At 37.1% G+C, this 21497-nt stretch overlaps 1 protein-coding gene across 4 annotated transcripts; it reads right to left on the bottom strand.

Moving 5' to 3' along the window:
• Positions 1 to 1694: 1694 nt before the first annotated feature.
• LOC121980290 (probable catabolite repression protein creC) lies at positions 1695 to 21335 on the bottom strand. 4 transcript variants are annotated; one of them, XM_042532275.1, is made up of 11 exons: positions 20949 to 21335; positions 20551 to 20865; positions 20352 to 20460; positions 20158 to 20251; positions 17474 to 17558; positions 17288 to 17371; positions 3566 to 3662; positions 3379 to 3466; positions 2842 to 2947; positions 2687 to 2779; positions 1695 to 2538 (listed from the first exon to the last, which is right to left on the bottom strand). In XM_042532275.1, the coding sequence occupies exons 1-11, from the start codon at positions 21096 to 21098 to the stop codon at positions 2110 to 2112; spliced, it is 1650 nt and encodes a 549-aa protein (XP_042388209.1). In that variant the 5' UTR covers positions 21099 to 21335; the 3' UTR covers positions 1695 to 2109. The 4 variants fall into 4 exon arrangements, with proteins under 4 accessions (XP_042388209.1, XP_042388207.1, XP_042388210.1 ...); XM_042532273.1 differs by having other exon boundaries at positions 17474 to 17561; positions 20949 to 21334; XM_042532276.1 differs by having other exon boundaries at positions 20952 to 21334.
• Positions 21336 to 21497: the final 162 nt, after the last annotated feature.

The following is a 21497-nucleotide window of genomic DNA, read 5'->3' as shown; positions in this document are numbered from 1 at the left end:
TGTTTTTGAAACGGATAGAAATTTAAAAATTGGATGTGAATATATAAAATTATTTTCTAGAAATTATAAATTGAATAGGGAAAGATTCAACGAAGATTTTCAAATTCTTAGGCCTGGATTTAAAATTTAAAAAAAAAAATTTCAATTTCCAGCTTCCATCATTTCATGCACATCATCCGTGGAAGAGTCCAAAAATTGAATGGAATATAATGTTTGAGTTTTTAGTCAAATCTGACGGGGAAAGCACTAAGCAGGAGAACGTGACCACGTTTTTTGCCAGAGAATTTCAAAATGAAGCGGTACGAAATTTTGACTTTGGCTCTTCCAAAATTTCCATTTTCAAATTTTACTTGTTTTTAAAAAATTAAAAGGGAAATTAGAAGAACTTTTATAATTATCTCTTGTGCCCACAAATGGAGGGATTTTTTCATATATGTAAAAGTTATGAAAATATATATAAAAAAAAGAATATATATTTTCATGATCTAGGTCAGTTCAAGTTATTTTGTTCCTCTATTCATTTATGAATATATCTAACTAGCTTCTGATATAATGATGCAATAGTTAGATTTAATAAAAAGATTTAAGATTCGAATCTTAATTATTATGTTATATTACAAAAGATTTTTTCTTCAGAGAAAAATAGACTTAAGCATACTAATTATTTGGATGAATGAGCACTCTTTAATTTATCCTAATAATCGATGAAAAATTATTATCCGATTAAATCAATCATTTTCAAAATTAATTAGTTTGAAAAATTAAATACCTAAATTAAAAAAAAAATAATATACCTAACTAAATAATTATGGTTGGTAATGAGCAATATTTAGTTGGTGTTTGATTGAGAAAATTGTAGGATTGAGAAGGGGGCTGGACTAGTGAATCATCATTTACCACTTGATTAAAAATTTTGAAATAAAATAAAATACTCTAATTTTATTAAAAAAAAATATCTGGTTGGTTAGAAACAAAACTATTTTTTTAGTTTATTCAATTTAAAATCGTTAAGTGCAAAAAAAATAATAAATTAATTTGTAAACAGCAACCTTTTGAGATTAACAATAAATAATATTATAATTTAATTTGTAAACAGCAACATATAATTAATTTGTAAACAGCAACCTATTGAGATTAACAATAAATAATATTAGAACCCCAACATATTAATTTATCTATAAATACACGTACATACCTATATAAATACTAAAAAGCTTGATAATTTAGCATTTTAATATAAATTTAAATCAAAGATAAAATGACAAAATTACAATGAAATGACAATTACACCTTTGCTTTGTTGTTCCCATGACATGTATGCTGGAGTTTTACTTTGTGGAATAGTATTAATTAATAATTTGTTTTGTTTTTACTTAAAATCTATTACCATATATGCTTACAATAAAACCAGTGCATCCAACAGCAGCTAAAACCAGAACGAACAACTAAAGGGGCGTTTGGTACGCGCATTTTTCTTTTTCATTTTCTGAAAAACGTGTATTTTCTAAAAAATGATATTTGGTTTGCATTTTTTACGCGTGTTTTCTAAAAAATTGACTATCATTTTCTAGAAAAATAGAGAATGACAAAAAGTCATTTTCTGTTTTCTAGAAAACGCATATTTTCCAGAAAATGAAAATGATACAAACCAAACGCACCCTAAGCATTCCTCACATTGTAGAAGAGTGGACAAATTACACACAAAAACGATGACTGAAAATGCATGGGATACATTAACTCCAAACTAAGTATTTACCACATCGACTAAAACGAATTGTGGAAAACTTTCTTTCCCGATATATTTTAATGTCACAAATAGAATAGGTTTCGAGAAAACAGTTAATGATCGGCTAATGTCAGGCTGTTGTTGGGAGTATATATCTACACAAGCGTATATTCCGTTATTGGCTTCAGCTGTGCCACACAAATGGCAGCATTTTGTGCTGGCAAAAAAACTTACACGATAAAGAAGCAACACCACTTGATCGGCACCTCAAATCTTCTAATGATGCCATTGAGGCATCAGATGTAAATTGACGAACCACTGGCAAAATTAGCTTCGTAATCGCAGGGAAACACTGATCAACCGTTCGAAGCCGCACGAGACCATCATGAGAAAATGACTGATGTTGGTTGCTTATAACTGGAACCGCTGGTCTTAATGGAAGATGCAACGACAGGTTTATCCTTCAGGATAGCAATGGGGGCGACTGCATCAGGAGAGTTTGATTGGCTGTTGTCACTATGACCAGGTCTCATCCAAATCTTGATATGTGCCTCCCTCGAAATTGTTACGATAGATTCATTAGTGAATATCACACCAGAAAGGGGATCGACATGCACCCTGTGGGCGACTAGAGGTGAAATTTTAGGCACGTCTTGCATGCTTGGAGCAGGTTGGAGTGAGCCTGCAGGGATAACACTATCCCAGTGAACAGAATGACTTCTGCTGGCAAAGGTAGGTGAACCACCCGGAGGGCCACGCAGCGGCAAGGCAATTTCATCCATAGCCAAGTCCCACAGAAGTAGTTGGGTGTCCTGCAAAATTGTATTACATAAAACAGATCTTTAGCCCTAAGACACCTCCAAAACCACTAAAACAAACATCCAAATAGCTCAAGCACACAAAACAAGGCTGCAACTTTGAATTAATTTGTTTAGTTGCTATTCCGAATCCATACTTTACCTGACCAACAGAGCCAAAACGATACACAACATTTTCGCCATTTCCTTCTGAATTTGGTGCGGACCAATACGAATCAAAAGCAACTCCACTAACCTGGTAATCATCATCTATTATAATTCAGATAATAATAGGGTATCTAACTTTATCAAACTTACCCATGAATTATGGCCCTCACCCCATGCTACTATCTTTCTATCCTCAGTACTCCATACTTGCACCAGATCATCTTCTCCACCAGTCAAAATATATTTACCATCAAAACTAAAATAGTAAATAGCAGTCAATTTCATATTTTCTTCATAATGGAACAACTTCCAGGATGAGGGAGATGCAACATATAAAGTAAGAACACTACAGAAAGCTTAAACAATCTCAAAGAGTGACAGAACAAATCACAGCTCAATCTACTGAGGTGACAGGCTAGATAGTTAGGACAAGACCATCAAACAAAATGACTAAGAAATAACTAGTGCTGCAGATGGAGAAAATAGGCAGGGAGATCAGAGATTTAGATGTTATATAAGCTACATAAGTAGTTTGATTAACACATTTGTTAAAATCACTGGCTTTAATGGGAAAGGAAGTCATATGAAATTTGCATAGCACCTAATTGCACTATATATATGGCTAAAAAGATTGCAGAGAAATTTTGACAAAATATTTAATCAATTGCATTGACGCATCGTAGATACCTCCAAGCACAACATAACAAGGCACCATAATAACTCTTCCCACCAAATTTTAGTTGCTCTTTTGCAAAATCAAAAACCCTTAAATAACCTGCAAAATTACAATGTTTTAGGTTAATCTGGAAGTGTTAATGATGAAATTTAGAATAAACACTTTAAAGGAATTTAGAAAGGATAATTAAATGCATACCATCTCTACTAACAGTAGCTAAACATGTTCCATCAGATGAAAAAGACAAATTATTAATTGAACTCTGACAAATTCGCCATCTAGCAACAGGATTGCTCTGCACGAAGAATAACTGATGTTAGCATTGCATTTGAAGGACAAATGATTGCCAAAAACATCATTGGCAATTCTTGGCTATCAAGGAATACCAATCAAAACATGCTGAATAAAATCTTCAAACTGTAAAAAGAAAATCATGTTGCAAAAAGCATTACAGTTTGAGCACTGTATCAGACCATATTACTGAAGTCACGAATGAGTATCCAACATGTGTATAGATTTGAGTGTATGGCAAGGCATTACTACTTCAGTATGTGAATAGATTTGAGTGTATGCCAAGGCATTACAACTTCAGTAAGTGTATAGATTTAAGTGCATGAAAAACATTGTTTCTAGAAGCTTTTACATGTCATCAACAAAGGTATCAGGTGTCAACCCAAAGTATATGTCTCAAAGTATCAGCATCCAACATAGGTACAAAGTGGGTATACAAAGACATAAGGTATCAGTGCTGAAGTTAAAAGTTAAATGCATGGCCTACAATTAATAGGTTTAATCCCACATTAGTTTTTTAGTCACTAGTTATTGTAGCATAACCTGCAAAGGGTGCATAAAATTCAATGGGGAAAAAATAAAAAAGCACCCTTTATTTGCAAAATCATCACAAGGGCACCCCATCACCTATAGTTATGTTCATTATGCACCTCCTCATTCAAATTTATTGAAAATGAATTATTTCATTTGTTTCATTGAATTGTTCACCTTTTACAATTAAAGGAAAACTGTCCCAATTTCAACAAAAATGTATGTAAATGTTCATTTTCAAATGATTATTCACAGGTGGATTAGGAAAAATTTTGCTTCAAATTACAAACATACACTATTTCATTAAAATTATATTACTTTATTAGTTTGAGAATTTCAAATGTAGATTGAAATATAATCTTGCATAATTAAAATGTGAATATTCTCATGTCTGAAGTTACAAAGAAATTCAAATTGATTTTTGCTTCAAATTAGTGAATGTGAATAGTTTCATTAAAGTATATGGGGCCATATAAGTTGAATAGGATGCCACTTTGCCTAATCAAATAGGGGCACCCATTTGATGATATTGAAAATAACGAGCCCTCTTTTGATTTTTTTTCTCTCCAATTTATTCACTCAACTTGGTATGGAAATGGACTTTCTGTTTTTTAAAGTATGTTTTCCTAATTCCTTTATGAGACTGCAAATTTATGTGATGGCATAATCTCCCCTCCATGCCCGTTCTTTTCTTCATATCTATGGAAATAAATTTAACTTGCCTCAATGGGACCCATATCAGCTCGTCCAATTGAAGTTGCCTTGACTGCCCCACTATATAGATGAACAGGTTTGGGGAAATATTATTATACGCTGCTCAAATTTGCCATGCTCCACATAAAATCTAATAGAAGTATATATTTCTAATTATTTATTTTTTATATTTGCATATTTTATGTTGGCGTGCTCTCTCTCTTGTTCCCGTATATGCCTAACCAACCTGAGAATAGATGAAAGAGTGTGAAGTTCAATCGTTATCTCACCACACCTTCTTGTCATCCCTGTTAGAATATTGTAACATAATAACTAAAGGTATTATTGTAATAATACTATATATCCTTCTCTATATAAGTCAATAACTCCATGATGTCTAGCACACGGTTTTCCCTTAACATGGTATCAGAGCCAAGTTAAAAGAAAATCCTAACTTCCTATTACCCTAATTTCCCCCAATTCTACCGCCGCTGCCTCCCATCTTCATGTCTCCCTCGCGCCAGCGCCTGCACCTCGCGATCCTCGCTCTCTGGCGAAAGTGCATCTCCTTCGCTCGCCGGCGGCTCCACCTCTGTTTAAACCCATGTCCTTACCGACGTCGGCCGCCTCCTTCACTCTCCTAGCGGCGGATACTAGGCGCTCGTTGGAAGCCGAGCACTCGAGCTCGCTTTTTGTTCGTGACCTAGACCTCTATCGTCGCTTCTCATCGTCAACACCTGGCGCTCTACCTTGCCTTCAACATCTCTGGCCGTGCCTACCCCGACGCCACGAGCACGTCCAAATCTTCATCTCCGACGCCATGTGTACTCCGCTGAGGGCCACAGAGGCAGCCGGAGGTTGGGGTCGTAGGAGAGCAGCGCCCCTGCTTTCCTCGCCACCTCCATCGCCTTCAGGTGCGCCGATCTGCACGGCTCTATGATCAAGCTTATAGATCCGTAGTGGAACACTATAGCGCCTTCCTTCGCCCAACGCCGACTCTGCGCCGCCTCTGCCATCCCTACCCATCCCGGAAGGGGTCTACGGAGGCTGCTGTGGGTCGTCATCGGGGAGTTGCAACGTCGCCAAAGAGTCGGGCTGCTAGCCTCTTTCATGCCGGCGTACCGCGAGCAGTAGCTACTGTTGCCACAGTGCAGTGTGTCCTCCCTCATCCATGCGGCTTCCGTCCTGCCTTATCCGTGCTGCTGGTGCCGCTCCTTCCAAACTAATCAATGGTTACATCCGGCGTCCCAAAGCCAGATATCTCAATTTTTACCAACCATATCACTGCACCCCTCATCTCTTCCGAGCAATTGGATGGTAAGAATTACGTCTCTTGGGCATCTCATATTGAGCTTTGCCTTGTTGGGCAAGGTTATGAGACACATCTCACTCAAACTGAAGAAAATGTTCAAGTCGTCGATCGCCCTATATGAAAGAAGGTTGACGCTCAATTGTGTTGTATTATCCGAGCCACCATCCATCCATCTCTTCAGAATGTCTTCCGTACTCACAAAACTTGCAAAGTTGTTTGGACACAAGCTCAACAACTCTTTACGAACACCTCTCGGTGATTCTATCAAGTTTGTGAAGATCTCATGACCATCCTCAGTGCTCATCAGATTAAGGATTCAATGTCAACTTATCTGGGTTTGGTCTCTAACCTTCTTTGTGACTTCAATTAACTACTACCACCTGCGACCAATCCTGTTGAAAAGCTTGAAAATCGGAAGAAATTTTGTATGTCTCTGGTTTTATATGATCTGTCCACAAATTATTCTCATGTTCGTGATCAAATCCTAGGCAGCCCCACAGAAGCTACCATGGGCAATACTTGGGCGACTCTCCTCCGTGTCCCGACCAAAGTCTCGACGATGCCCCCTTCCGTTCCTGTTGACTTGTCAACTTTGGTCTCTCGACACAACGACCCCCACCTCGCAAGGGTGGCAAAGGACGTCCTTGGTGTGATCATTGCCACCGACCGGGACACACGATTGATAAGTGCTAGAGTCTACATGGTTATAAGACACATCTCACTCAAACTGAAGAAAATGTTCAAGTCGTCGATCGTCCTCTATAAAAGAAGGTTGACATTCAATTGTGTTGTATTATCCGAGCCACCATCCATCCATCTCTTCGGAATGTCTTCAGTACTCACAAAACTTGTAAAGCTGTTTGGACACAAGCTCAACAACTCTTTACGAGCACCTCTCAGCGACTCTATCAAGTTTGTGAAATTCTCATGACCATCCTCAGTGCTCATCAGATTAAGGATTCAATGTCATCTTATCAGGTTCGGTCTCTAGCCTTTTTTGTGACTTCAATGAACTGCTTCCACCTGCGGCCAGTCCTGTTGAAGAGCTTGAAAATCAGAAGAAATTTTTTATGTCTCTGGCTTTATATGGTTTGTGCATAAATTATTCTCATGTTCGTGATCAGATCCTACGCAGCCCCACAAAAGCTACCATGGACAATACCTGGACGACTCTTCTCCGTGTCTCGACCAAAGTCTCGACGATGCCTCCTTCTATTCCTGTTGACTCGTCAGCTTTGGTCTCTCGACACAACAATAGACCCCCACCTCGCAAGGATGGCAAAGGACGTCCTTGGTATGATCATTGCCACCGACTGGGACACACGATTGATAAGTGTTGGAGTCTACATGGTCGACCTCCTCGCGCTGCTCAGATCGTTCAGAGTTCTGTTGCTTCTTCAGCTTCCACTTCACAGTTAACACTGGATCCGACCCCACCATCTTCCTATAATGACTTTCTGAAATGGTTTGAGGATCGTCAGGCTTCAGATTCCACTGCTACCATTGCACACGCTAGTAATTCCTTTGGTGGCATATCTCGCTCTTCAGGTCCTTGGATTCTTGATTCTGGGGCCACCGATCATATCACTGGTAATAAATCCCTATTTTCTTCTCTCACTACTTTCGGTTATTTACCTATTGTCACCATGGTCAATGGTTCCCAAACTCAATCTCAGGGTATTGGTATTGTTCATCCTTCTCCGTCTCTTTCTATTCATAATGTTCTTTATGTTCCCGGAACTCCCTTTAATTTATTGTCGATAAGTCAACTTGCTCGGTCTCTTGATTCTATCATTTCTTTTACTAAAACATCTGTTTCCTTACAGGACCGGAGTACAAAGAGGATGATTGGTTTCGGATGTGAGTCTCATGACCTTTATCGATTTCAACAACCTTCTCTTGTTGGTTCAGCGACGATATCTCCACTTCTTATTCATGCTCAGTTGGGGCATCCAGATCTTGATAAGTTGAAACAATTACATCCTAGTCTTTCTCACTTAGAGTTTTTGTCTTATGAGTCGTGTCAATTAGGTAAGCATGTTCGTAGTTCTTTTTCTCCTCGCACGGTGAGTCGAGCTACGACCCCCTTTGCTTTGGTTCATTCTGATGTTTGAGGTCCGAGTCGTGTTTCTTCTACATTGGGATCACGATGTTTTGTTACTTTTAAGACGATTTTTCCCATGTACATGGTTATATCTGATGAAGGAACATTAAGAATTGTTTTCTATTTTTCAATCTTTTTTCATGAAATCAAAACTCAGTTTGGTATTTCTCTTCAAACTTTGCAAAGTGATAATACACATAAGTATCTTTCTACTTAGTTTCGTTCTTTCTTGGCATCTCATGGTGTACTGCATCACACGTCTTGCCCTCATACCCCTTAACAGAATGGGATTGCAAAACGCAAGAATCGTCATCTCCTTGAGACCACTCAGACTCTTCTTCTCCATTCTCATGTTCCTCATCAGTTTTGGGGCGATGTCGTACTTACTGCGTGTTATCTCATCAATCGCATGCCTTCCTCCACTCTCCAGGGTAAGATACCTCATAATATCCTCTACCCTCATCATCCTCTTCATCCTTTACCACATCGGGTCTTTGGTTCTATATATTTTGTTCATGATCTTGATCCTAGCATTGATAAACTCTTTCCCCGGTCTCATAAGTGTGTTTTCCTTAGGTACCCACGGTCTCAGAAAGGGTACAAGTGTTATTCCCCTATTCTTCGTCGCTACTTCATCTCTGATGATGTCACATTCTTTGATTCGGTTTCATTTTTTAGGCCTCCTGCTTCCCAATCCAAGGTTTCTCCCTCTCCACCTGCACTAGTGACTATCTTTTGTCCCCCGAAGGCGCCTATATCGTCCCAGCCTCGTCTCCTCCTTTGCATGTTTATCAGCGTCGTCCTCGTCCTGCTTTGTTGCCGACACTGCCGTGGACACATCTTTAGAGCCAAGTCCTTCGTCGTTTCCTCCGGTCCCATCTCCTGACTCTGATATTCCTATTACACTTCGGAAGGGTATGTGTTCCACTCGTAATCCTTCTCCTCACTATGTTTCTTTGAGTTATCATCGTTTTTCTCCTTCCTATTATTCTTGTCTTTCTTCCTTGCCGTCTGATTCTCTTCCTAAGACTGCAAGTGATGTCTTTGCCAATCCAAAATGAAAACAAGCTATGCTCGATGAAATTTGTACTTTAAAGAATAGTGGGACTTGGTACCTCGTTCCTCTACCACCTGGGAAGTCAGTTGTTGGTTGTCGATGAGTTTATACGGTGAAGGTTAGTCCGGATGGTATGGTTGACAGACTTAAGGCACGTCTCGTCGCTAAAGGCTATACTCAAATCTTCGGATTGGGTTATGGGGATATTTTTTCTCCTGTTGCCAAGATGTCTTCTGTACGCCTATTCCTGTCAATTGCTGCGAGTCGCCATTGGCCTCTTTATCAGTTGGACATCAAAAATACATTCTTACATGGTAATCTATTCGAGGAAGTCTACATGGAGCAACCTCCGTATTTTGTTGCTCAGGGGGAGTCTTCTGGTCTTGTATGTCACCTACGAAAATCTTTATATGGCCTCAAGCAATCACCCAAAGCATAATTCGGTAGCTTTAGTACTGTAATTCAACAGTTTGGCATGACTCGGAGCAAGGTTGACCATTCTGTCTTTTATCGCCACTCATCTACTGGTTACATCTACGTGGTTTATGTTAATGATATTGTCATCACAGGCAGTGATCATCTTGGGATTTCACAGGTGAGATAACATCTTTTTAAACATTTTCAGACAAAGGACCTCAGCAAACTCAAATATTTCTTGGGGATAAAAGTAGCACAGTCTAAACAAGGGATCGCCATATCCCAAAGAAAGTATGCAATGGATATTCTGGAAGAAACAGGAATGTTAAACTCAAAGACAGTCGACAGCCCTATGGATCCTAACGCCAAGCTCCTACCTAATCAGGGGAGCCTCTTCCAGATCCTGAATAGTACAGGCGATTAGTAGGGAAACTAAGCTACCTTACTGTTACTCGTCCGGATATCTCATTTGCGGTAAGTGTAATAAGTCAGTTTCTCAACTCTCCATGCAAAGAACACTGGAATGCTATGACTCGCATTATTCGATATATCATAGGCGCACCAGGAAAGGGTCTTTTGTATGCAAACAAAGGACATACTCGAGTTATAAGGTACTCTGATGCAGATTGGACAAGATCTCCCAGAGGTTCACTGGGTTTTGTATATTTGTCGGAGGTAACCTTGTTTCTTGGAAAAGCAAAAAGCATAATGTTGTGGCAAGATCCAGTGCAGAGGCAGAGTATTGGGCTATGGCCATAACTAATCAAGAGCTTATATGGCTAAAACAACTGCCTCAGGAACTCAGGTTTGGGGAGGTTACACAAATGTCACTTGTATGTGACAACCAGGCTGCCATGCATATTGCCTCGAACCCAGTTTTTCATAAGAGGACAAGGTATATTGAAGTTGACTGTCACTTTGTTAGAGAGAAAGTCGTATCAGGAGAAATATCTACTAGTTTTGTCAACTCACATGATCAACTAGCAGATATATTCACTAAGTCACTGAGAAGTTCCCGAATTGACTACATATATAACAAGCTGGTACATATGATCTATATCCTCCAACTTGAAAGGGCGTGTTAGAATATTGTAACATAATAACTAGGGGTATTATTGTAATTATGTTGTATATCCTTCTCTATATAAGTCAATAACTCCGTGATGTCTAACACGCGATTTTCTCTTAACAATCCCTATTCACATCTTGGTCAGCAACCTCCTCAAAGGATACTGGTGTCCACCTTAGGAATTTTTTTGTGATTCAACTGTTGCAAGCCAATTGAGATTGAAGCATCCCCGACAAAGTCCAAATCTACACCTCATCATCTTGCTCTCCTACCACCATATGTCACCTCATTTCTTCCACTTTGAGACAACTCAATGTGTTTTTCAATGTTGGATTTCACAATCTACAAATCCACCAACCTCTTTGAGATCCCTCACCTCACCAACCTTGATCTTGTTCACAACCTTAATTGAGATACCTGAAGGCTTCAACAATGCCTTCGCCAAACTATAGCATCAATGTAAATATCTGATCATTGATGGCAAGCCAAAGACCATCCAAGAGGTATGGCTTTGTCCTCTTCCATCAAAGCAACTTTGTTCATAGAGCCTTCCAGTGGCCCTAAAAGCATATATAGATAATTACAAGACCTCCTCCTACTCTCTCTATCAATTCTGTTAAGTGTTTCCTCCAAATGAGGTGCGCAACCAAAGGATGATGGCTGCCCACCGCGAGCATTTTCCGATTTACACTGGTGGCCGGTGGGAAAATTTCATAGGATCAGGCCGGTCACCCAGGGCTAGTTAGGTTTATCATTTTTTTCAATTCTGTTAAGTGTGTTAGAGTTGTTATGCTATTACTGTAGTGGGTTTAGTTCACATTGCTATTGTAGGGTTAGGATTATGACTTGAGTTTATATATGCATGTGCTATATGTCTCTTGAAAGAATATAATATTCAATTTTCTCAAATTTTACACGATAACAGATCCTCTTTATTAGGGTTAGATTTAATAAGAGTGATCACCTACAGGGAGATCTTACCACTGACATCACTGTCAACCATCTGTTACACTCTTTCTCGTGTGTGATCTCTCTTTCACCCATGACTCAGCTCATTCCCAGTCCTGACTCACATAAGATGAATCAGAATCTCCATGTGTGTATGTACTGTTCTGCCTCCTGCGAGCACACTACCTCTGTCTCTTTTGACACGAGCAACCAAGGTGATTTTCTACTGTTTGAGACTGCTGTCGTTGGTCTATCACTATGGGTAGCAACTTCTGAAGGCACTGGCACTCATGGCCTTCGTAGACCACTAGAACATCACCAACAACCAATCATCTAATGTCACCTCTCAACCAATGTTGAGCGCACACAAATTGCTTCCTGAGTCAGGAGCATACCAACTCTACATAGTGCAACAGCTCAATAGCCCAGATTTGCATCATCCCTTCTTCTATTAAGGAAATCATCTTCTCCAAATACGCAAATTGCGAGCCTTCCTCTATAACTCTATTACAGAAATCATCATCTTTTTCCTCTCCTTGTCCCTCCAGATCTTTTTGGGTTTTCCTATTTATTTTCCTTCTCTTCCTATCTATTATGTCTGCATGCTCTTTTCACCTTAAGTAATTCCTGGAATATCTGTATACAGACTCCCTCTGTTGTTTTGTTGGCTGATCAGAGGTCAAGAAATTGAGGCTTGCAAACTCAGTCAAAATTCAATATTGCTTTGTCTTAATCATTGTCACATCTTAATTGTATTGTCTTGTGAGAACTAATGTAGTTTATATAAAAATTTGGTACGATGATGTCTATGCTCTAGCTTAAGGAGAAGAGTTAATGGTGTTAGAGTTGCTAGGTACTCAACAAATCCACACACAAATTGTCCTCACATATTGCCTCTATCAATTGCACCACCTCCTCATATTCTTTAACGACCATGACAACTTGAACTATAAACATCACTTCCCTTCACAGCTCTTGCGTTTGTGCCACAACTCTCGTAAACCACAAAGCCTCCTAAGTTCCTCTTTGTTCTTCATAGGAACTTGGACTAGACCAGTAATCAAGCTACTAAAACAGAGTCAAGACTAAGCCCTAGACTAAGTGGAAGCCAATATAGGCCCAAGTCAAGACTTTGTTCAGGTGTAGTCGTAAAAACAGAGTAGCAGCATGTGATAAAACAGAGAAGGTGCAAAACCCATATAAAAAGGACGGAAGGAACCCCAGTTCATTATTCAGTTCAAACCAAAAATACAAACCGAATTGAATTAAAATTGGATTGGATTCCATCTTTAGACGGATTCAGTTGGTTTGTTTCTGTCTGAATTGACCAACATATAAAACAGTTCAATTCGATTGTGGTTGTAAACTAAACCAAATAAAAAAAAAACTGATTTTCTAAAAATAATAAAATTTACATTTGTTTTTCATATACATTGTGAATAATTCAATGTTTATAAAGTTTGCAAATAATTAAATATTTATAAAGTTTAGATAAAAAATCTAAAATATGATAATTTAATTCTATTATATTTTATAAGATAAATTTACTTAATAATTTAATAATAAATATAACATATTATAATGTTTAAATGTAAATTCAGTTCAACTAGAATCAAACAGAAAACCAGAATATCAGTTGGTCTTAAGGTCTTAATTCAATTTACATGCTTATTTGGTTTGATCTGTTTGCTAGACAATTCATATGTAAAAAATAATAATTTGATCTAACTTCCTTCAACTTGGTTTGGGTTGGACCGATTGGACACCCATAAGGGAAACGTAGTTGCATTTAAGAAGAACAATTGTTCTAGAGCATGCAGTCTTCACCATTTGCATCTCAAGTCATTCTCTCTCCTCCTCTCCATCTCTAGTTGGCTTATTAGGTTCTTTATTTCAACAACAAATTTCACCTGTAATGTCTTACTATGTATTGTGGAAACATTTAAGATAGATTAAATAGAGAATTCTAGAAAAAAGATGTGTTAGCATAAGCGCATATTAACCTAATTAAGGATATGCATGAGGATATAATAACAAAAGTAAAGACTTCAGGCAAATTAGCCAAAGTGTTTCTCATAAGGATAAGGATAGTTACAACAAGGATCAGCTCTAAGTCTCTATCTTTTTAGACTAATCATTGACGAACTCACTTGATACATCTAACATACGGTACCATGTTGCATGTTATTTGCAGATTATATTGTTTTAGTAAATGAGACACGTGAAGGAGTAAATGTTAAACTCGAATCTTTGCGAGAAACGCTACAAGTGAAAGGTTTTAGATTTAGTAGAGTAAAGACAGAATATATAGAATTTAAGTATTAGAAGTAATAAAACAACTGTTAAGATAGGAGATCTCGAGTTGAAGTTTTAAGTATTTAAGATCATTTTTGCAAAAGAATGAATGGATTTAGAGAGGTCTTATATAAAATACAAGCGGGATGGTTGAAATAAAAGAAAACGTCAGATGTTTTTTTTTAATAGTAAAGTACCTCTAAGATTTAAAAATAAAGTTTTACAAAACGATTGTTAGACTTGCTATATTCTATGGAGCTGAATGTTAGGTTATGACTTAATCACATGAACAGAAAATGAGAGTTGCAGAGATGTGGCCGTTAAGGTGGATGTGCGGACATACAAGGATAGATAGGATAAAAATGAAAATATTAGAGAGAAAATCAGAGTTATACCTATTGACAGAAAACTCTGAAAAACACATTTAAAATGGTACAGACATGCACTTAGACACTAATAAATGCTCCAAGCGATGTGAAATTATGACAAATGTGCACATCAAACGAAGAGGAAGATAAAAAAAAATTGATTAGAAACAATAAAACAAGATAAAATTTATTTAAATATAAATGATAATATAGTAGGAGATAGAGTCCAATGGCACAGAAGGATCCATATAGTAAACCTCATCTGGTGGAATAAAGTTTAGTTATTATTGTATTAGTTATTGTTTGCGCTTTCTTTTCTAACAACTCTTAGAGTTAATGTCACATTTTACTATCTCACTTTGCCTCTCGTAATCTCATATTTTCCCCTCTAAAAATAGATGTTAGAGCACTAATTTGACTTTTGTCTCCAACATATTTATCACACAATGTTAATTTTATCTTCCAAATCATTAGAATTTACTCAAAAGTCAAAATTACTCTCTAACATCGCACTTCTCTTGGATTAATAAAAGCTTTGCTTGGTCTCCCTTCTAATATTAATTCCTTGTCACAAGAATAGATATTGGAACCCTAGTCCATCTTTTTTTTCTTTGTAAACTTTACTTTCACATTTTTTGCTACTTCATCTTCATAAGTTTCAATGTCTTGTTGTACCTTCAAATTTGAGGGAAGGGAGACAGTTTTACTTATTTGCAGTTCATATCAAATTGTACCTTTGTAAATCCTAGTCATCAAATCCTCAAAGATCAATATTGATTATCAAATCTTCAAAGTCTCTCAATTGCTTGAGAAGAATTACATGTTCATAATTGTCATTGAGTGCTTATCAATTTTATTCTTGGATTTATTGAATATTTCTAGTTCATATAATAGGCTAGACATCTAGTGTTTATGATATACATAAAATTTGGAACGTCAAAGAATGTATAAAAAAATAAATAAGCAAAGACAAGTAGAACAAACATTTGTTCATCAACTTTAAATCATTTTTCTAACCTTAAACTAACAAATAAACATGTCTGATGTGTGAAATAAGCATTTTACAAAAACAACTAAACATCTTGACTTACAGTGGATTGTTACTCTAATCACATAACTGTTTAGCTCTAAGTTGTTTTATGGTTAACAGTTGAAAAGACAAAACCCACAACAAACTTTATTACATAGATGTTAGTCTGGGATAAGAGTGCAGTAAGCTACTATAATATCCCACTTGAATATCATTTTTCATTTACATAAGATCAAGGTTTAAATATTATTGGATATTGAAGTTTTGACCTTTGGTAGGAACAATACAATTTCACTACTATATCGTACCAATACTCGGCGCACAAGTATATAGTAAGATGCCATTAATGGTGTCAATTGAATCTCATTTTCTAATTTATATTTAAAAAAATATATTGTTTATATTAAAGTTCTGATCTCTGGTTGGAATGATATGGATTCATTACTTTGTCATTCTGACAAAACACTTTAAAACATGTTGAGATGAATTCAAAAGAATTTCAATCATTTAATATCAAAATGAGTATCTTGCATGAGATAGATACATTGGCTTCCATATTTCAAAAATATAAACTAATTTCATGTTCAACTTTGAATATTATAATCGAATTAAATCTATAAATAGAAAATTATATTTTCCATTTCATAATGAATTAATTATTTGTATACATTTTAAATTCAAAGTCTAAGGGTGTGTTTGGTTTGCACCTTTTTCATTTTCATTTTCTGGAAAACGCGTATTTTCTAGAAAACAGAAAACGATTTTTGGTCATTCTCTGTTTTTCTAGAAAACGATAGCCAATTTTTTAGAAAACGCGCGCGAAAAACGCAAACCAAACACCATTTTTCAGAAAACGCGCGTTTTCCAGAAAATGAAAATGGAAAACGCGTGTACCAAACGCCCCCTAAATTATTCCAATAAAATATTTGAGAATTCAATCCTTTAAGTTTTGTAAAAATTAAAGAAAACTTCAAATCAAACTACGTCATCGTATCATAAAAAATTAAAAGAGTATTTTGTATGCAAACTATTGCTAAAGTATAAATAAAATAAATTGATAATATAAATTAATTTTCAGAGACTGATAGTTAATTTTAAATTCTATTATTATGTAAATATTAACAAACTGCAATTGTAATCGAAATTTTAAAAACTAATAATTTACATAAATTAATTTTAGTAAATCTATGATTAATTTCTAATTTAATAGTTACACAAATATTAACAAATTGTAAATATAAAATTAACAATTTAAATAAAAAATTAGGATTAATAAAAGAATCTAGCACAACATTATTACAATCACATCTGAAAAAACTACTTAATTAACCTCTTAGTTTCCAAGAAAGGATCTTGACAAAGCATGCACTTAGAAAAGTTCACAACCATGTAGACACCTAAATAATTTCCAAAGAAATTCATGCAATGTCATTCAATCGAATATGAGCACTGCATATCCAACAACTTATTTGTTTTTTCTTATAGAATAAATAAGAATGCAATTGTAATAAGAAGGCAGAAAACCTAAAGATAAAATCACAGATATTATGGTGACACACATGGCATCAAGAGAATGTTAATCACAAGATAACCATTACTTTGTCATATAATAACCAAAGTATAATAAATGGTGAGAGACTATTCGATGCCTAACACATGTAATTCAGCTGCATTGTTGAATGAGATTTTGATCACAACAGTAAAACAGAAAATGTAATGGCAAATAAATATGCTGAAAACAAAACCATGATGCATATAAATGAAATACAAAGAAAGTACATCTAAAAATTGTAGAAAAAAATTACCTTACTTGACCGTGCATGTGAAACTATAAATTGAGTTTGATCTTTAATGACAGGAAAAGAACAATCAACAGTCCCATCTTTGCACTAAAGAGAAAAAGTACCAATTTCAGTAACAACTAGAACTTGAGTGGAAAAAATAATTTGATAAAATTCAGAGTACTATCAAAGAATATGTGAAAGACTAACTTTTTCATATACATATACATTTCCATCAGCATAACCAACAACAAATGTGCCATCGCCTTCTGGGACCCATGCAATACAAGTGCATCTACTGCAAAATCAGTGGATGTTCATTAATAGATAATGTGCGGCTGTTAATTAGAAGCAACCAAAAGACCTCAATATTGCATATATAGCATGCACACGCATGCACATAAGGTGAGTGTGGATAGTATGGTTTCTTTTACAATTTTAGATAAATGTCAATCATTGCAAAAGAAACTCTTCAAAAAAAACATTCCAAGATTAACCTACTTAAAAATCTTGTTATCAATTTTAGTCACTTGTGTAATTCATTGTCTATTGAATGTGGATAGAAGCATCAGTATGCAGATCTTTAGAGTTAAAAAACAGCTGGAAAGAAACACAGGCAACACAGACATAACTAAAGTCAAAGTTAAAAATGTATATATACTATTAATCAGGTTTGCACAATCAACCTGGAAGACTGCAAAATTTTCCTTATTCTAAAGTCTAACTTATCAAACTAGGTTTTCCTAAATAAAAGTTTGAGTTAAACTTCCCTTTCTATCTTTACTTAACAGAGAAGAAGACTACAATATGGTTACTAAGAATCGTTATGCAACCATCATGGTGAATCATCCTTCCTGTCCATCTAAGTATAATAGAACCCCTCCAACATCTAGTTCCAGAAGACATTGACTGAAAATATCCCAACATAAAAGGCCTTTTTGTCAGTGAATTGACATGGAGATAAATTACAAATAACATGAAATAACTCAATCTTCAATGGATAAAGTTCCGTTATTGAAATGTCAGGCTGCCATATATCAAACTACTTTTAGAATATCCAAAAAGCAATGGAAAAAGCAAAATAATAATAATTATTAAGCATGCATTTGGCTAGCAAATCACAGAATTCCCTATATGGTGAGTATTTATTGGAAGTCCTTTTGTAGCATCAACTGATACCAGCATGCAACCAGCTAGAGTGGTAGGAGGTAAATAACCAAACCCTAAAACACAACTTCTCATAAAACAAATACAAATCAATTGATATTTCCACATGAGTACCCATGTATGAGTCAGACTATCGTGTCAAGTCTTAGTCACAGTGGAACAACAAGAATAAGTAATACAATGATAACACGACTATTTTGCGTGACTCAGAGACTTTGCTCATATTCCATGGCTTCTTGATTTGTCTAGTGAGCCACTCTCTTAAATCCATTTTAAGAGGCTCCTTCATAAGAGGCGATGGAGCATGCCTCTTACTATTCCAACCTTTAGAATGATTGTAATGATGATCTACTCTTAAATGGCAATGAAATGCTAAGTTTAAGGAGAGTAGATTACTTGTTGATTGAAGTTGTCGACTTGGATTGCAAGCCCTTAAAGAGATTAAGCTCTTGAACACTTGGTCATGAGACAACTCATAATATTTCCAAGCACCCTTGCCAAGTCAAAAACTTTCATAGTCTTATATATATATATATATATATATAATACCAATGGACACATTTTGTATGCCTATCAATTGCTTGGGCACAAGTGACACTTGAGCAAACATTGTATAGGTGTGAATTAAAAAATTGTCCGATTGATTGCTCCTCCAATCAACTAGGCTAATTTCCTATTGACGATAGCTCGAATAGAACTTTTTTGTTCACTGAACCCTTAAGTTCAGTCAATTGATTGTGTCACTCCATGATGTCACCTTAAATCCCCAAGATTACACATCACTCAAAAATCTTTCATAACTTTCATGTCTCCAGCTATTTAACCTTATCAATGTTGCGTGTTCTCAAGTATACCTCGTGTAAGGTCTCTGGTCCCTCGAATGCACCAAGTCATGCGAACTTGCTCCACGTGGCATCCTTCTCCCCTTACCTATGACTCCACTTCACTTTAAGTCACTATTGTACACCCCGTATCAAGCCTTCAGTACCTCGAATGCACCAAGCTCCAAAAACTTGTTCCACATGTCAACCTTATCCCTTTGCCTTCCAAGTCCACCTCAGAGTACACCATGTGTTTCGCCTCAAATCTCTTAAATGCACAAAGCTCCATGAGCTTGCTCCACGTGTCATTCTTCTCCCCTCGTCTTCTGAGTTAACTTCCATGTTAAACCTTCAAGTCACCGAACCCAAATCAATTTGACAGTCACGGCACCAAGCTTCGCAAGTTCTTATGTGCACTATTTCAAGTTCCTGAGCACTTAATGTACACATTAGAAACTCAAGTCAAAACTAACTTAATCCCTTTGCTAAACACATCAAAATAACCTGGTCAAGTCCGACCATTTGGGAACATTGTTTGCTCAACACTCTTATTCAAATGCAAGGTACTCTTATTGGAAAGTACTCTATTAAAATGCAAGGTATAAGTCATTTCCCAACGTGTGTTGACAAATCCATATGTGTTCAATGGAAGTATGGTTATACCTCACATTCTTACAGAGACGAGGTTGAGATATCTTGCAAAACATGAAGCCATGGAGAGCTTTGCAAGTACGGAAAGGCAGTTCATGTGTTTAAGTGACAACTAGAACTAATTAGAACACCATGGGCAACCCGAAAAGTAGGCATGCAAATTCCAGAATAAAAATGATAACAATTAAATAGTCAAAGTGTTTCCATAAGGTCAATCATAAGCATTCCAAACATGGTTCAGTGAGCAATACGTGCCTATTGCCATTGGCGCCATCCTTGTTGTAATGATGAGCTGCAACAAGCTTCCTTCCTGGATCCTGTAGCTGTTGCCTCAATGACACTGAATATACTAGAATAACAAGAATATGGACAATGGGCAGATGATCAATAATCACCAATTTAACAAGTAAATTCCAACTTCAAATTGGACAGGAAACTAGTGAGCTGACCATCTCCAGAGTGCAAACCGATAAGCAAATCATGACCATCCTTCACCTCTGAATCAAAGGCATGGCAAACTGGATTCGAGTTGCTGAAATTTATGGCCTTGATGGGATCCTGACACAGGATAAGTCATCGAATACTCAAATATCACACTACAAGTAGAGTGAAATAAATGAAGGCAAATCTAAGGAACGAGATGAGAACCTTGTCTTGCGAATTGAGATCGCTAATGAAAAGAGTGTCAGCCATGTTGAAGATAAGATAAGTGCCCTTTCCATCATAATTGGCTACCAGCTGTGAGCTACTTGATCCTACGGAGGTTCCAACAGACCCTCCAATCTTGCTGCTCCCTGAGACCACCCGATTCGCCCCATTACCACCGACAAAGCTGAGCGCCCGGCTTCCATTTCCAGCACCAAGCAGCCTAGCCGCTGCGGACCTCACACCGCTAGCGCTCGGGGTCGACGGTGCAGCCGACGCCTGGTTCGCTGGCTTCTCCTTGAGATAAGCAATAGACAACTGCAGATGGAAAAAAAAAACGCAATCAGTAATTCTGATTCCCACAAACTTCCAAACAGTAATAAGACGAAACCAAGCCGAGCCACCTGGGAGACGGCCTTGCCGTGGGAGTAGTGCAGAACGGCGGCCGGGTGGGTCTTCTCGTACTGCAATTTGTATCTTCCCTCCGGGGTCTTGAAGTAGGTCTTGAGGCTGGGTGACTGAGGATTGACGGCGGGAGACGAAGAGGACATGGTCAACGGATTAGGTTCCTCGATCACTCCAATGGCGGCGTAACAATCATTCCTCCGCTTCGAAGGCTATCGAGAAACTGAGAATCTGGGTTAGGGTTCGAAATCCGTCCAAAGAAAAAACAAAGGATTTCGCCTTCAACTTCTAGCGCGATCCTGCGTTCTTCCTCTTCGATCTTCGTCGCAAGCCAACGAGAGGAATTGCGGTGAAGGGGAAGTCCAAATAACATGACAAAAACAGGGTGGGTGATTATTAAAAGGGATGGAGAATTGGGCCATTAAGAGATGAGATTGTTAGGTAAATTGATCATGGCCGTCCAAACGGGGAAATGATGGGTGATTTGATAGAATGGACGGTGAATAGTCGAGGCGGCTCGACCTTGAGAAAAAGGGGTGAAATAG

Source organism: Zingiber officinale, chromosome 5A, assembly GCF_018446385.1.
Source record: "Zingiber officinale cultivar Zhangliang chromosome 5A, Zo_v1.1, whole genome shotgun sequence".
NCBI lineage: Eukaryota > Viridiplantae > Streptophyta > Magnoliopsida > Zingiberales > Zingiberaceae > Zingiber > Zingiber officinale.
The sequence above is the reverse complement of the archived record's forward strand: the minus strand, read 5'-3'. Positions and strand labels throughout refer to the sequence as shown.